At 42.0% G+C, this 16,054-nt stretch overlaps 1 protein-coding gene across 1 annotated transcript in view; it reads left to right on the forward strand.

Moving 5' to 3' along the window:
- ITPR2 (inositol 1,4,5-trisphosphate receptor type 2) overlaps window positions 1-16,054 on the forward strand; it is a 417,643-nt gene that overhangs the window by 359,662 nt on the left and 41,927 nt on the right. The window contains exons 53-55 of the mRNA XM_032472913.1: window positions 874-1,004; window positions 2,117-2,282; window positions 11,828-11,988. Of these exons, the coding sequence (XP_032328804.1) occupies window positions 874-1,004; window positions 2,117-2,282; window positions 11,828-11,988 (458 nt within the window). The remainder of the gene's footprint in view (window positions 1-873; window positions 1,005-2,116; window positions 2,283-11,827; window positions 11,989-16,054) is intronic.

Here is a 16,054-nt window from a genome sequence, read left to right on the forward strand (position 1 = left end):
CTCACTTCTCATTTAGGAAACCCTGATTCTACCAACCAGTTTGTTGTGAACTTTTCATTCTTCTAAATGACTGAGAAATTACTACCAGATTTGATAACGATCTTTAAACAAAACAAGATTAGGAATTTCTGTCACATTATATGTATATATTTTTTTCTCTCTCTCCATTTGTCCCTAAATTTTTTCACATAAAATAATTTTTTTCATATGAAATCAACTGTTCATATAAATACATTGTGTTTCTTATCCATACTGGTTGCTTAGAAAGCTTAGACACTTACCAAAATGAATAGCATAGTATCTGCTCCAATTTGTAAGCACTTACCACGGGTATGCCAATCTTTGTGCAAAGTGTTTCACATACCTTAAATATAATCCCTAAACAACCCTGGGAAGGATTTAATTCTGAAGCAGATCTCCCCATTTTACAGATGAGAGCATTGAGGTTAAGTAACTTGCCCAAGTCTCAGTTGTAGAACAGCGTAGAATTTGAAGTCGGGCCCTCCTGGCTTCCTCGTCCATGCTCTTTCCCCCGCAGTATTTTTGCTTCCTGGGTGAGTTGTGTTCTCAGAAGGTCTTAACTGAAATCTCTCTACACCACAACAATGCACAATGAATATCAGCTTTCTTACAGTCTGTCCTTCTCATTCTGTCATCTTCTACCGATGGAAGAAAAAATGATTTGGGGATATCATATGTGTGGCTTTATCCATCTGTCAGTCCTGGGCTGCCACCGAGAAAATATGTTATATGACTTCAAAAAATTTGTGTTGTGGCACACAGAGTTACCAAGAGACAGGTCTTTGGAAGCAGATGAGAGTGTGTTTTAGAAAGGTGAGCTTGCTGTCCTGTTTAATCTGTGTGTTTTCGTAGCTGAGGAAGAGTATGAAGATGGAATTGAAAGGACATGTGACACCCTCCTTATGTGCATTGTGACCGTCCTGAACCAGGGCCTCCGGAACGGCGGTGGCGTGGGAGACGTGCTGAGAAGGCCGTCGAAAGATGTAAGCTGGAGAAAAATATTCTTTTCAAGAAGCACATGATCATTTTTTTAAGCTTTCTTAACAGTATTTACAATTTTTGTTTGCAGGGTACTATATGTCATGTGGTTTGCTTTAAAAGTATAAGGATGGCCAGTAAGACCAATTAGTTGTATACTGGGATGACGTAGAAGTAGCTAATGTACCAAAAAAAAAAAAAAAATCTCTGTATGTTGGTAGGGTTGTGAAATCTTTCCAAGTTTGAACAGCAACGAAACCAGGACTGCCGACTTTATAGTGGAGTCGATTCTTACATAAATAATGGAAACCAGGCTGCCTCTTGTCCATCAGGTTTCTCGGGCATGAAGATTTACTCTTTGCCTCTGAATAGGAGCAGCCTCCATTATTTATCCATGATGAATATCGAATCAGAACAAATTCTAACAGGACTTACTAAATTAAAATGACAAGGCTGAAATTTTTCTCACTGGCTGCAAAATCTCAGGTGCCGTGCTGGGAGCCTGGACAATCTCAGTCCTCCAGCAGGCTGGCCGTATCATCTTGTCCATTTGTCTGATATTTCCTCATCTAGGAAACAGCTGGACTGTATGATCTCTAATGCACATTTGAATACCGTTTGTCAAGTAAAAATAAGCTTGAGTTGTACGTCCTTGACCCTATAAGGGAATAAAATCTCCTCTAGAAATAGACTGATCATTAGGTCATCCTCCACTGTCTAATCTCTGACCTTTGGAACTGATATTTTTTTACCTCTTGTGCAGCTTCTGGTATTGGGGGAATCACTGCACCAAAATGCATTTAGCACAATGACATACTGAACAGGTTTTTAATAGATGGTAAGTCCCTCCAATGAGGAGGAAATGTGCAAGTCCTAGAGACTGGAAGCGGTCTGGGAGTAAGCTGGGAAGTTTTCCTCACAACACTTGACAGTGAGGATAGAAAGTGGGTCTTATTTTTCCAACTTGGAATATTGTTTTTATTCATTTAGCAAACAATTATTGAACATACACGCTCTACTAGACAATATGCTAAATCAATGTGCCTTGAAAAATGTGCGTGTACATACATATACACAAGAATTTTTTTTTAACGTCTAAAAATTTTTTTAATTTAAGGAGCCCTTGTTTGCTGCCCGAGTGGTGTATGACCTTCTCTTCTATTTCATCGTTATCATCATCGTACTTAACTTGATTTTTGGTGTCATCATTGATACTTTTGCTGATCTCAGAAGTGAAAAACAGAAAAAAGAAGAAATTCTAAAGACAACCTGCTTCATCTGTGGTAAGTGTTGTCCAGATACTAAAATAATAGACTAAAAAACTGCCCCATAAGAAAGGAGGGGCTAGAATGGTTTTACTTGTTCAGGCTTTGGGAAAAAAGTATTTCAAAATGAAAGCTGGACAAAATTCAGATTATGTAACTGAGCATTGGACTGGGGCAGTCTGCTTCCAGAAATAGACGGTTACATCTCAAAGCTATCTTGTCATTATTTGTGCAGTTTGTATGATTCTCTGACTATAGAATGTGTTGCCAAATGCCAAAAGGTTCCGCTGACTGGCAAACAGAGTTTTAATCACAGTAACATATTGATTAAACAATAGAAGGATTTTTTTATTTTATTTCATTAGATTGTGAATCCACAGATGATTTTTCCAGCAGCTTGAACTTCTGCTCACTGGCAGCACTTTGGTTTCAATGCTGAACTGTGCTTTCTCTCAGTTTCTCTCCCTCCCTCTCTCCCTCTGTCCCTCACACCCCGTCCTCCCCTCTTCCATCATGAGGTCCACCTGGCCTTCTCTTTGTCTTTATTATTTCCCTTGGCTCCACCCTCTGCTCTATCCTTCCTGGCTTTAGTTGTCTCCGTAGCTGGCTTAGTCACCCTCGGCTCCTTTCCCCTCCCTGAATAATCACTGACTCCTCGTTACACCCCGCATCGATTTTTTCCATGTCGAGCTGAAGAACCTTTTGATAAAAGTCACAAAACAAGGATAAGGGCTTCCCTACAACATGATTCTATGTAACTGAAATTGGACCCCCAGTAAATCCCCTTCCTTCCTTGGTTCACCTTTGGTCAACTATCTCCTTTCCTCAAATGGCTCTTCCAAAATTTTCCAACGGTCCTCCCAACAGGTGGAGGTGTGCCAAATAGTAACCTGTAAGAATGGGCCATATGCCAAGGAAACAAGCAAAATTAGACATTCACTTTTTTAGGGCGTTCACAACCTGTCTTGGAATGCAAACACAATAAATATCATTGCTATCTAATGTATTAAGGGAAATGATAAAGTTCACAGGTTGTTAACACCTCGCTGGGTTGTGGTAGGGGGCAGGCAAGAAAGAGACAGGAAAGATTTCTCAGAAAAGATGATGAGAGAGAGCTGTTGGTGAACGATGGAAGGGGAGAGGTCATATCAAAGTGGAAAGAAGTGGGGAGGAGGGTGTAGCTCAGTGGTACATCATGCGCTTAGCATGCACGAGGTCCTGGATTCAATCCCCAGTACCTCCATTAAAAAAAAAAATTGAAAACAAAAAAGACTCCGTGGTATCCAAAGTGGGTAGAAACAGAGTGGCCAGCACAAGGAAAGGCATGGAGGGGAGACCAGCCCAATGATAGTCTTCATTTACTGTGAACAGCTCCGTGTTGCTGGAGCGTACGTGTCAGAGCAGGGCATGCTAACAAAAGAGACTAGCCATATCATATGGATCATATGGTCTTTTATATTAAAAAGCTTTATCCTGTGGGCTTATGGAAGATGGTAAACCATTAAAGAATTGTAAGTAGAGGGGTGCAGGGTCTAATTTTTACTTTAGAACTCTGTAGCAACTGTGGGAAGTTGTTCATCAGAGGACAATATTGGAGGCAGAGTAATTAGGCAGAAGATTACTGCCATGGTCCATGAGAGGTAACAAAACCTTGATCCCGGAAATTTAGTGGTGGCCATATTCAGGATAAAGGACAGAGTTAGGAAATATTGGGGAGATAGAACTTTTATAGCTCAGTGGTTTGGAATGGATATGAAAGAGCCTGGTTGCCTGGATGGATGGTCGTACCAACAGTTGAATTTGAGAATAGAAGGGGAAAAACAAGTTTGGTTAGAAATATGCTGAATTTGGCTTTGGAAGCACTAAAATCGAGGTATGTCTGAACACCCCAGTGGGATCCACTCAGCACAGAGGTCAACATATGGGTCTGAGCCTCAGAGAATGAGTCTGCACTGGAGACAGTGTCTGGGGACTCCTCAGCCTGTGGGTGATAGGAAAAGCTGGAGTGCGGAGGAAGACTTCCATGTGAGAGGAGACAGAGTTCAAGTGGGAAGCATCAGAACTGAAAAGCTGAAAGGGAAAGAGGATCACACACACGAACACCGTCAGGTCCCACCGGTGTGAGGAGGACTGGGCATGTGCGGCACATGGAAGTGACGGGACAAACAGCCTTGGAAAGAAAGGAATTGATTATCAACTAGGTCAAAGCAGAGAAGACCAGTAACACGTGACACGTGAACTGGAGCAGAGTCTTTGGATTTCTCGTTTTAGGAGGTTTAGGAGACTTGAAGAGAGGAGTTTGCACGGGGGTGAGGGCAGGTAGCAGACTGCATGGTGCTGGGGAGGGATTTGCTGAAGGAAATGAGGGAGAAAGAAGAGTCTTCTCTTTATATGTCTAGATTAGATGGAGGGAAGCCAGATCAACATGGCGCCAGGAAGACGGTGTACAATAACTGGGGGTTTGGAGAAGAGAGTTATTGTATAGGAGCGTGAGTCCCACGGAGGAAAGAAGATACTGCCCTTGAAGATCTTCCTGTGTCTCCTGGACTTGCTTCTACGCTGCTTCCTCGAAGCCTTTTTCTTCACAATTATTGTTAACGACTGCGTCAGCAAACCACCTCTGAAAAATGGGTTGTTTGGAAGAATCAGTGGAATGTGAGCATCATTCCAAGACCCGATCCCGTCTCCCCTATTCTAACAACAAAAACCAAGAAGAGCAAAATGAGCATTGCTCATTAAGCATGGCTTTCCCACCTTTCCTGCTCCTCTAAGTTTTCCCTTCGATGTCAAAATTCTCTCTGGCTCTTTGCAGTTATCAAAAAACTTGTAACCTATAAATTCCTTTAAATACCACAATAACCTTCATCCCCAAATTGAAATGTTTTTCTCAAATCTCATCATTAATTTCCTGCTGACCTTTTCTTCTACCTCAGACTGCACATCCTCTGGTTCCACGACAAGGTCCCAGCCCTTCTCCCAACCCCTGGATAAGAGGTTCTGACTTTTATCATCGACTTCCTGTCTCTTCCCCTCTGCCCTTCTCTTCAACAACGCTTTATGCAGATCATTGCCAAATACGCAACCATGGTTCCAACCTCCCTCCTGGCTTTTGTCCTTTGTTTCCAATTACTGATTGATGTTTAGAAACGTGTGACTTCCTGGCAGCCAGTTTCTACCATATCTGCAAACCGGTGCATCCATCATGTCTTTCCATCTCTTTGCTCTAACCCAGCTGCTTATCCTGACTTCCATATTGCAATGAACGATATCCCACTGTGCCTTCAGTCACCTGGGCTGGGAACTTCTCCACTTTTTTTTTTTTTTTTTTTTTTGCATCTCCTTTTTCCTCTTCCCGGTGCACTGGTTACCATGTGCTAATGAATCTGCTTTCGCCATCTCACTTCCTTCCACTAAGTCCCACAGCCACACCTTGGTTTTTCAGGCTTACCCTGGCTCACACCGCCAAATGGTCTGATCAGGGCTGCCTGACAAATTTTTCCACTTGAACTCATCATTTCCTTCTGCAAAAGGCTGTCGAGGGCACCGTACAGGCACGTGAGGTACCACAGTTGGGCCCCTTTCTCTTCTTGCCTGCCTTTTCACCCACTGCTCCCCCGTTTGTAGCTCAAGTTCGGCTCAACTGCATTACTCATCTTTCACTCTGTCTCCACGTGTTCTCAGTTACGGTGTTTCTGTTCGGAATGCCTAGACTTCTAAGCTGTTGAACTACTACCTTCTCTCTGAGACCCGGATCTAAAGCCACGGCTCCACAAACTCAGCCTTCTCTGATCTCCCAAACTAGAAGCAAACACATCTGCTCCTAAGTTCCTCAGCCACACTTAGCTGCATGGTGCTGTGCACATTTTTCATTGACTTAGCTCCTCTGTTGGATGTGCACTGCTGTATTAGAGAAAGTATATGAACTTTATGTTCAAGTAGACATGGGTCTACACTGGGTCCACATCCTGGCTTTGTGATCTTGGCCAAGTCTTCTTTCACTTTGAAAGTGAGGAATGTAATGCCATGTTTGGGGGTCGCGGTAGGTATAAATGAAATCGTGCTTATAGAAATTCCTAGCTCAATGCTCAGCTGAGCCTAAAATCTCAATACAGGTTGACTTATCTTCTTTAAGGAGCTCCAGATCTACGTCTTATCCATTTTTATGCCTTCGTAGTATGTATTAGAGATCATTCATAAATATTTGCTTTAATGAATGACTATCCAGTTAGCCACCTCCAAATTAACATTGTCTCTATACTGATGTGGCTTATAATCTATAAAAGGATTATATATAATCCTATAAGCAAGTCAAGTCCTAAATTGATATATTCTACAGACAAAAAACTTAGATGCATTAATTCCAAGTTATTCCAAGTTCTGTCACATGTAAGGTATTGTTTCTGTGGCAAACACGTGTCCACAGTGATATACGGTTATATACCAGGAGGTACAAGGAGATATTAGATCAACATGATCTATTTTCCAGAATCTTAACATTTATTCAAAAATTTGAGAGGTAAGTTAACCTAAGAGCATATATAAATAGTACTTTTATATTAGAACATTAAATAGAATATTGAAAGTAAAACAAATTTAGTGTGAACATTTGAAGTAAAATAGAAACTTATTTAAATACTGAAAAGTGGTTCCAGGCTCTTCTAGCTGCTAATCCCTGTGACCTCAGGGACGTAAGAGTTCTTTACTCTCTGTCCTCAAAGGACCTTCAGCAGAAACATGTGAGAAGTGTTATGATAACGAGTATCTAGATGTGCATTCATTCCTGGAATCACTTACCTCATAGAAGATCTACTATATACCGTATATATTATAAGAGCTTAATTACAAGAATGATTTAAACACTTGGGATATTTGGGATTTGTACTACATAGGCTGTAAGATAGTTGTGATTAATCTAGAAATGGTCCTTGAAAGATTGAGTGTTAAATTGGGATCCAAAGGGGGAGATAGTATCAAACAACAGAGGAGAGAATTGGCCCCAGAAATGTTCCAAGCGCACCCATAGTAGCAAGAGAGTGGGTATATATTGTGACGGGCAATGGGAGCAGATGGGACTTTCCTGCCCTTGACGACAATGAAGATGCTTGAGAGTTATGATTCAGGGAACAGTTGCCAGTGATCCAGAAGGTGGTCGCAATAGGGTGATGATCAGCAGATGACAGAGCTGAAGCAGCGAGCATAGAAACAGATTGCCTCTGCTGTCCACATTAGCTATTAATTTTGAATGACTAGGGGTTGGAAATCCAGTGAAAAGGAGATGTTGACAGACCAGCGGTGACAAAATAGCAAAATGGAGAAAGGATGTGATGATAGGTCAGAATTCCTATCATAAGGAGAGTCAGGTTCCTAGAGTTAAAGATCTTTCTGGATGATTTAATAGGAGATAAAGGCTATATTGGGGGGTGGGCTATGTTCTTCTCTTGGTATATTAGTCCCTTATCTGTACTTTATGCATATTTTAGTGTCTTTATTATCTACGCTTATTCATTAAAGTCATTCAATGGAGAAATCATCAGTGTGATGGTGGTTGAAACCACGGAAATGGGTGATAACGTCTGGCGAGCAAGACCCAGTGCAGATGAGACAACTGGTTTCCCTCCGTTGCCTTCCCCCTCCGCTGCCCCAGTTCCCTGGACTCCCACCCTTAGCCTCTTCCCCCCAAGTCTTCCTCCGAATCCTGCCACAGGAAGGTACTTAAAGCACAGCTCCCCGTCTGCTAGTCTCCACTCCAAAGGCTTCAGAATAAAGTGCAGGCTTCTTAGCTTTGTGTTTAAAGCTTTTCCTGGTTTGTGCCAAATGTGCCGTTTCATCCTCATTGCTGAGTGTTCCCTCCTGGCCACAGCAGAGGAGTGGACACTCCCTCCAACAGGGTGTCTGCTTTCATCTCTACCTTTGCTGTGCCATTTCCTCCACCCCGAGGCAAAAGAACATGGCTTTGGAGTCAGAAGAATTTTTATTTAAATACTGGCTGACTTTCCCACTCAATTTAGGAGTTCACTTGAGCAATTAATGGACTCCCTCTGAATCTGTTTCCTCCCGTGCTAATAGGTCATATTGGATTATTGTGATTACTAGAGCATATTTAGACGTCTTATAGTTGTCAGCAAACGTAGCTGCTCAGTAAAAATTAAGCCCCTTTTCGTACCATTTATCACTTCTCCATTTGTCGTCATCATGTACCATAAGCCAGACATCAAAAGTTTTATGCCTCTTTGAAACCTTTTAAAATATACCTGTTCATTTGGCTCTCTCTCCTTCGTGCTTCTTTGGATGTTTATACCATTTCAGAATATAACCCAAGTTGTCTGTTTCCTCGACCATGTTGCAGATTAACTGATAGATGACATTGCCTTTATAATCCTATATACCTTACAACAGGTAGGCAACTGTTTGAACTGAATTCTAGGAGAAGTCTACTTTAAAATTTTCTCTCTTTTTTTTTTTTTTGGTAATAGCTCTATTGAAATATAATTTACATACCTCACCACTCACCCATTTAAAGTGTACAGTTCAATGGGTTTAGCGTAGTCAGAGTTGTGCACCCATCATCACAGTCAATTTTAGAACATTTTCATTGCCCTCATACCCTTTAGCCATCACTGCTCCTTTCCTTCGCACCAAACCTTCCATCCTCCACAGCCCACATCTAGAGATGTGCCTGTCCTGGACATTTCATATACATGGAATCATGTAACCTGTGGTCTTCTGTCACTTGTTTCTATCACTTTTGTTTTCACAGTTCATGTTGCAGCATGTATCAGCTCCTCCTTTCTTTTTATTGCAGAAAAATATCCATTGTATGGATATACCGTTATTTTGTTTATCTTTTCATCAGATGAAGAGCATTTGAGTTGTTTAAGCTTTGGGGCTGTTATGAATAATGCTGCTGTGAACATTCATGTATGTGCTTTCGTGTGAACATACGTTTTTCTCGTGTGTGTGTGTGTGTGTGTGTGTGTGTGTGTGTGTGTGTGTGTGTGTGTATGAACCTATGTTTTTCTCTTGTCTGTATATATATATACACCCAGGAGTGGAGCTGCTGGTACATGTGGTAACTGTACGTTCAGCCTTCTGAGGAACTGCCAAATGTTTTCCAAAGCTGTGCTGTTTCACATTTCCATCAGTGGTGTATGAGGGCTCCAAAGTATCCATGTTGTCATCAACATTGCTGTTCTCTGTTTTCGATTATGGCCATCCTAATGGAACAATATTTTATTAGTGACGTTCTTTTCTAATATTATTTTTTGTATTTTTATTGAAGTACAGTCATTACAATGTTGTGTCAATTTCTGGTACACAGCACAGAAGTTCATTCATACATATACATACATATGTTCGTTTATTCTTAATTCGTCAGTCAGTATTCTGTTCAGTGCTGACCATGTACCAGGCATCATTCTAAGCTGTTGGGACCACTGGTGAAGAAAAGAGACAATATCCCTGCCCGTGGAGATGCAATAGATAATGAACATAAGAAGCTTACATCTAAGTTCCTGGATAAAATGATACTTCTTTCTTCTGTGCTGATTAGCAGGCTGAGATTTTTCTTGCACAAGCATTTTTTCCTCTATCTGAGACTTGAGGTCCAGTTTAATGGAACACCTTTGACATGGCTCTGTTCAGTCTGGTAGGGGGGTGATAAACACTCTAGGGAAAAGAAAGGAAAAAGGAAAAAGTGATCAAAAGTACCAGCAAAAAGGAAAGGACAGAAGAGTGGATTAAATAAAGTGATCGAGGCCAGCCACATTGAGAAGTTGAGTTAGTCAAAGAGATACTCAGAGAAGAGTATTGTGGGCAGAGGAAACTGCCAGTTCAAAGGCCCTGAGGCAGGCGTCTGAGCATGTGGAACATCAAGGGGGCCATTGTGGCTGGACAAGCATTAGCGAGGGAGAGGGTGGTGGGAGACAGGGTCAGAGAGGCTGGAGGGCCAGATCGCTTAGGGTCCAGCAAACAGATACTGCCTGGGACGTACCTAAACTCAGCAATTATCCATTGTTTTTCGAAAATTCAAACTTCCCCGGGCGTCCTGTGTTTTACCTGGCAACCCTCCTTGTCAGCCGTTGCAAGAACTCGGCCCTTTATGTTGAGGAGGTGAGGAGCCACTGCAGGGTTCAGGGCACAGGAGGGACACCTCAGGTTTTTACTGGATCCGTCTGGCTGCTGTGTTGAGAACAGGCCGTAGAGAGCAGAAGTGGAGACAGGGAGCCCTGGGGATTATTTTTGTAATCCAGGTGGGAGGCAGTGATGGCTCAGACCAGAGGGGGCGCCGTGGAGGTGGCGAGAAGCAATGAGATTCTGGATGGATGTTGAAGACAGAGCCCAAAGAATTTCAGTGTGAATTGGATGTGGCCTGTGAGAGGCGGGAGGACTCAGGGATGACTCCGCGACGTCTGGCTTGGACAGCTGGAGGAGCAGAGATGCCATGGAAAGGAGAGAGGACGTGGGTGGAGCGGCTTTGGGGAAGAGGACTGGATTTCCTTTGAAGCACGCTGAGCTGATGATAGGTCAAATAAGATGAGGCAGAGCCACCAGCCAGCTAAATTTTATGGTATTTCCCGTAAAAATATCCAGTAATATAATTTAAAAGGTCATGCCTTCATTGGGGACAGATTTTCTCTTTTTTTAAAAAACTTATTGTACTTTGTATCTTTTTGTTTAAAGGATCTTCTTCATGTTGAATGGCCAAATGGCATTTTTTTTTTTAATACGCTTAGGAAAAGAGTAGCCAGGTTTGGAATTCAATTTCCAGATTGCTTCTCCAGTATCTGAGCTGCAAAACCAGACTGAATCCCGACATCCCATTTTACTTGGCAGCCTAATTCATTTTTTCCGTAGATGTTTTTCTTCATCTCCATTCATTTCCTTTCATCCATCCTTCAATCTTTGAGAGAAAAAAAGTCTTACTACCCAGATCCTCTCCTCAGTGTCCTTCACGTGGCTACAAATACACCCAGGGGAAATTGAGCCGCTCAACCCCTCCCCAAAATGCCTGGAACACGGTCGTCTAAGGGGTGGGACCAGCCTGTGAGTCCTTGTTGCCCCGGGAGCCCAGATCGCTGTGGTCACTTACTTGCCCTGCACTGATTACAAGTGGTTTTGAAAAGATGACTCTCTTAGATGCCTTCTCGCTTTTTACCCAAGTTCTTGGATAAAAATGAGATTCTTTTTTTCCTGTCCTGATTACCAAGCATGCCTTTTCTCGCACAATCATTTTGACTTCTTTTTCTTCGACTTTGTGGTCCAGTTTAATTGGACAGTTTTGATATGGCTATATTTAAAATTATCTGCAAATTTTACATCTGTCATCGGATTGTGTATTTCCAAGGATCCATGGAGGGGAAAAATGTTAATTGGGGAGAAATTAAAAACTCTGGCATTTTTTCTGGAGGACTTGTGTACCCTGTTGTTTTTAATCATAGCATCTTAAAGTATCATACACTTGCAGAAAGCATTTTTTCCACAATAATTATGCTTTGTTTTTATGCCAAGAGGGGAGTGCTGATTAAATGACAAATTATACACGTTGTGTCCCCTGTGTTTTGCAGGACTCGAGAGGGACAAGTTTGATAATAAAACGGTTTCTTTTGAGGAGCACATCAAGTCGGAACACAACATGTGGCATTATCTGTACTTCCTCGTTCTGGTGAAGGTCAAGGACCCCACGGAGTACACCGGACCTGAAAGTTACGTGGCTCAGATGATTGTGGTGAGTGCCTGGAGGGTGTGAGTCTGTGACTATGTTGCATTTCGTTTTTTTCATCTCTCTACCCTCCCGTTCTCCCAGAATGTAAAGATTCTAACAGTTATTTTGTTAACTTCTAAATAGGACTGTCAGTCTTTGAAGAACCCCTATACTGGCCAAATCATTGGTTCCCAGTGGGCTTCTTGGTTATACAAACCACGTCTAAGGCTCAGGTGCAGGAATATTTCCTGAAAAATTCTCTGTGCAGTGACTGGCACTGTCTCAGTCATGACTGTCATCTTCTGACCCCATGCCTCCTGTCATCACTGCTGTCTCAGTTCCCAAAACCTGAAACTTTCCCATTGGCAAAAGAAGACTCATAATTTAAGAAATTTCTTGAATTTCAGAAATCAGCGGTTTAAGCAATTAAACTGTGTTTGGGGAGAGGAGAATGTTCAGTCCCAGTGGGAGAGCATTGGCTTTTTGTCAGCATACATTTTGGGTAGATTTACCAGGATAGGTCTGCACTGACCCACTACCTTCAGTTGCTTGTAACTCCTCATTAAGCTCAGTAGCATCCCCCAGAGGGTCTGGTGGTCCATGATTCGAAATTTCTTCTTTCATAGATGAGAACTAACTGGCTTAAAGAGAAGTCAACGTTGCAGCTTTAGTGTATCCATGATACACATTTAGTGAATACTGTTGCATCTGATATAAATTCTTATATTCTTGTGTTCAACATAGCTGTATATTGGATTTTTTCTCAGAATCACCCTCCAAACTTGTGTCAACCATTTAAAAGTGAAGCCTCAGAAGAGTCATGACCCTCTTTGATGCTGAGTCCCAAGGATAACGTTTAGTAAAGACCAAAGGGTCAGGAGAGCCAGGTGACAGTGGATCCCTAGCCTTCCCTCCAGGAGCTTGTCCTCCTCTTGGGAAGATGTGAACTACAACATAGGCGACAACCGAAGAATATTTTTAGCGGCTAATACCTCACTAAGTGCAAGTTAATATTGCAATAGTTTACCTTACCTGACGATATTCTTGTGTCACAGGAGAGCTACATGTAAATGGAATCTTTGTAGTTCAGCATTTTTCATGATTTTTTATTATTGACTTGCATCCTGCTGTAAGTTATTCTGTCTCCATTCTTCACATGATTGTGGGCAGAACCTGACATTGTTTCTTTTTCCACTTATCCTTTTCTGCCCTCTCTCCCTTCTTTTCTAGGGGTAAAGGTAATCACTTCGAGGGTATGCACTCATCGTCATTATTTCTACATTCTTGAGCTCAAGATGCTCAGAGACTGTTTGTGTGAAACATTTTGTTTCTGCTGTCTCTAGGAAAATCATGTAAAGCATTACATTTAAAATGTGACCTCACATTGCTGTATTTTATCAAAGTTTGAAGTTTAAATTTAATTAATACATATTTTTCGGGCATTTATTATGTCCCGTGGACTAAAAGATATCAGCGAATACACTGAAGAGTCTGAAACATTCCTTCTCTGCCAAGGAGCTTAGAGCTTACTAAGAAAGGGAGGGGAATAATCGAATGTAGAGCAGGCTAGGTTCCCTAAGAATGGAACAGCTGAAAACCCATGAAGGCTTAAAGATGTAGCATGACTTCCAGCTGAGAGGTGGTGGAGGGAAACTGATGTGTGTGTATGTGTGTGTGTGTGTGTGTGTGTGTGTGTGTGTGTGTGTTGGGGAGCAATACATGAGACAGGGCAGGATTTGTGCAGATGGGGAGTGTCTGCTGGATTAAGAGTGGGTTCCTGTAAGAGGGAGAAGTCTGAGCAGAAGCATAAAAATGGGACATTGAGGCACTCGGGGGATAGTTAATTGCCTAGTTTCACTGACATGGTTAACTTGTAAGGAAGCTCTAAGAGATATGACCAAAAAAAAAAAAATAGATTGCATTTTGGAGTAAGAAGTGTAGGTGCGTGGGCGTCATTTTGTCTCAGCAGTGAGAAGCCACTGAAGGTTTTCCCTAAGGGAAGAATGTGGCCCAGAACACTACCCAGGCAGCAGTGTGTAGGCTGGTTTGGAGAAGGGAAGGGGGAAGTCAGGGGTATTTGGTAACCGAGGAGACTAGGGAAGAGGACGTGGAGGAGCAGGGGAGGTGGAGGGCTGAAAGAGGAGCTGGAGGTGCCCGACCCTGCGAGTCTGGTCATTGGGGGAAAGGTATGAATACGTTTCAGAAAGTCTCTGTTGGGAGAAGCCAGTCAGAGAAGAAGACTTGTTGATTTTGGAATGAGAGTCATGGATTAGGAGAGACGGTGTAATGACAGCAGCCTGAGCCTTACAGCCAGAAAGATCTGGACTCAGACGCTGGCTCTATCACGTTCCTGCCTTGTGGTCTTAATATCTTGGGTGAGTCTTTGAACCTCCCTGAGACACTGCCTCCTCTCCTAAAAGGCAGAAAATTGGTGTGAGATCAGTGAGATGAGAAGTGGAAAATGTCCAGCTCCTGGTAGGTACGTAGTCAGAGACACTTTTCACTGTGATTGTCCTCGTGGAAGGACAATTGAAGCCATCAGGTAGGGGGAGGTGGGGGAAAGGAGAAATGTAATGAGAGGAGAAGAGAAAGTCAGAGACAGAACCTAGGGGAGCTTCCATTTAGGGAAAAGGAGAAAGACAAGTGAAATAAGTAGAAATAAAGACAATAATAAGTACAGAAGGAAGACCAGGGAGTGGAGTGTGTTAGAAGCCAAGAGATGAGCATTTCGGTGTCAGATTTCAACAGCATCAGTTGATGCAAAGAGGCCATAAAGAAGAGACAGGTCAAAGCCTTTGGGTTTTGTGATAAGGAAATCACTTTACCATGAGAGAGGACCGCTGCGAAAACGTTGACCCATCTTTACCCTTCACATTAGAACCAGCGTTATGCCAGGCTCTTGTGCTTGGCTTTTTAAGACATCCTTACCCATGTTTCTGTCCAAGTTCTCTCCAGAACCATGACAGGAGGGAGGGGAGCCCACAAGCTTATTCATGAAATGTCTCATTCTCATCCAGGCAGTGCTCATCCAAGGGAACAGGCATCAGTCTTGGATTTTAATGGCCAGGAGAAGGGCGATATTAAGCTTGGCACTGATGGAAACAAACAGTCATTCACATGTAAGAGTGTTCATTTAAAAATAACCTTTTTGGAAAACTTCTCAAAATCTGTGGTTGACAAACCCAATTCAGAAAATCTGTTGCTCCAAGCTTGGGGGAGATTATGGCCTCCTAATCTTTTTTTTTTTTTTTTTAATTGAAGTATAGTCAGTTACAAAGTGTCAGTTTCTGGGGTACAGTATAATGTCCCAGTCATGCATATACATACATAAATTCATTTTCATATTCTTTTTCATTAAAGGTTATTAGAAGATATTGAATATAGTTCTCTGTGATATACACAAGAAATATTTTTTAATCTCTTTTTATATATAGTGGCTAACATTTGCAAATCTCAAACTCTCAGATTTATCCCTTCCACCCCTTTTCCCCCAGTAACCATAAGATTGTTTGCTATGTCTGTGAGTCTCTTTCTGTTTTGTAGATGAGTTCATTAGTGCCCTCTTTTTTTTCTTTTTTGTAGATTCCACATATAAGTGATATCATATGGTATTTTTCTTTCTCTTTCTGGTTTACTTCACTTAGAATGACAGTCTCCAGGTCCATCCATGTTGCTGCAAATGGCATTATTTTATTCTTTTTTATGGCTGAGTAGTATTCCATTGTAGAAATATACCACAGCTTCTTTATCCAGTCATCTGTCAGTGGACATTTAGGTGGTTTCCGTGTCTTGGCTATTGTAAATAGTGCTGCTGTGAACATTGGGGTACATGTATCTTTTCAAATTAGAATTCTATCCAGATATGTGCCTAGGAGTGGGATTGCTGGATCATAGGGTAAGTCTATTTTTAGTCTTTTGAGGAATCTCCATACTGTTTTCCATAATGGCTGCACCAAACTACATTCCCACCAGCAGTGTAAGAGGGTTCACTTTTCTCCACACCCTCTCCAGCATTTGTCATTCATGGACTTTTGAATAATGGCCATTCTGACTGGTGTGAGGCGATACCTCGTTGTAGTTTTGATTTGCA

The sequence above is a fragment of the Camelus ferus genome, chromosome 34, assembly GCF_009834535.1.
Source record: "Camelus ferus isolate YT-003-E chromosome 34, BCGSAC_Cfer_1.0, whole genome shotgun sequence".
Lineage (NCBI taxonomy): Eukaryota > Metazoa > Chordata > Mammalia > Artiodactyla > Camelidae > Camelus > Camelus ferus.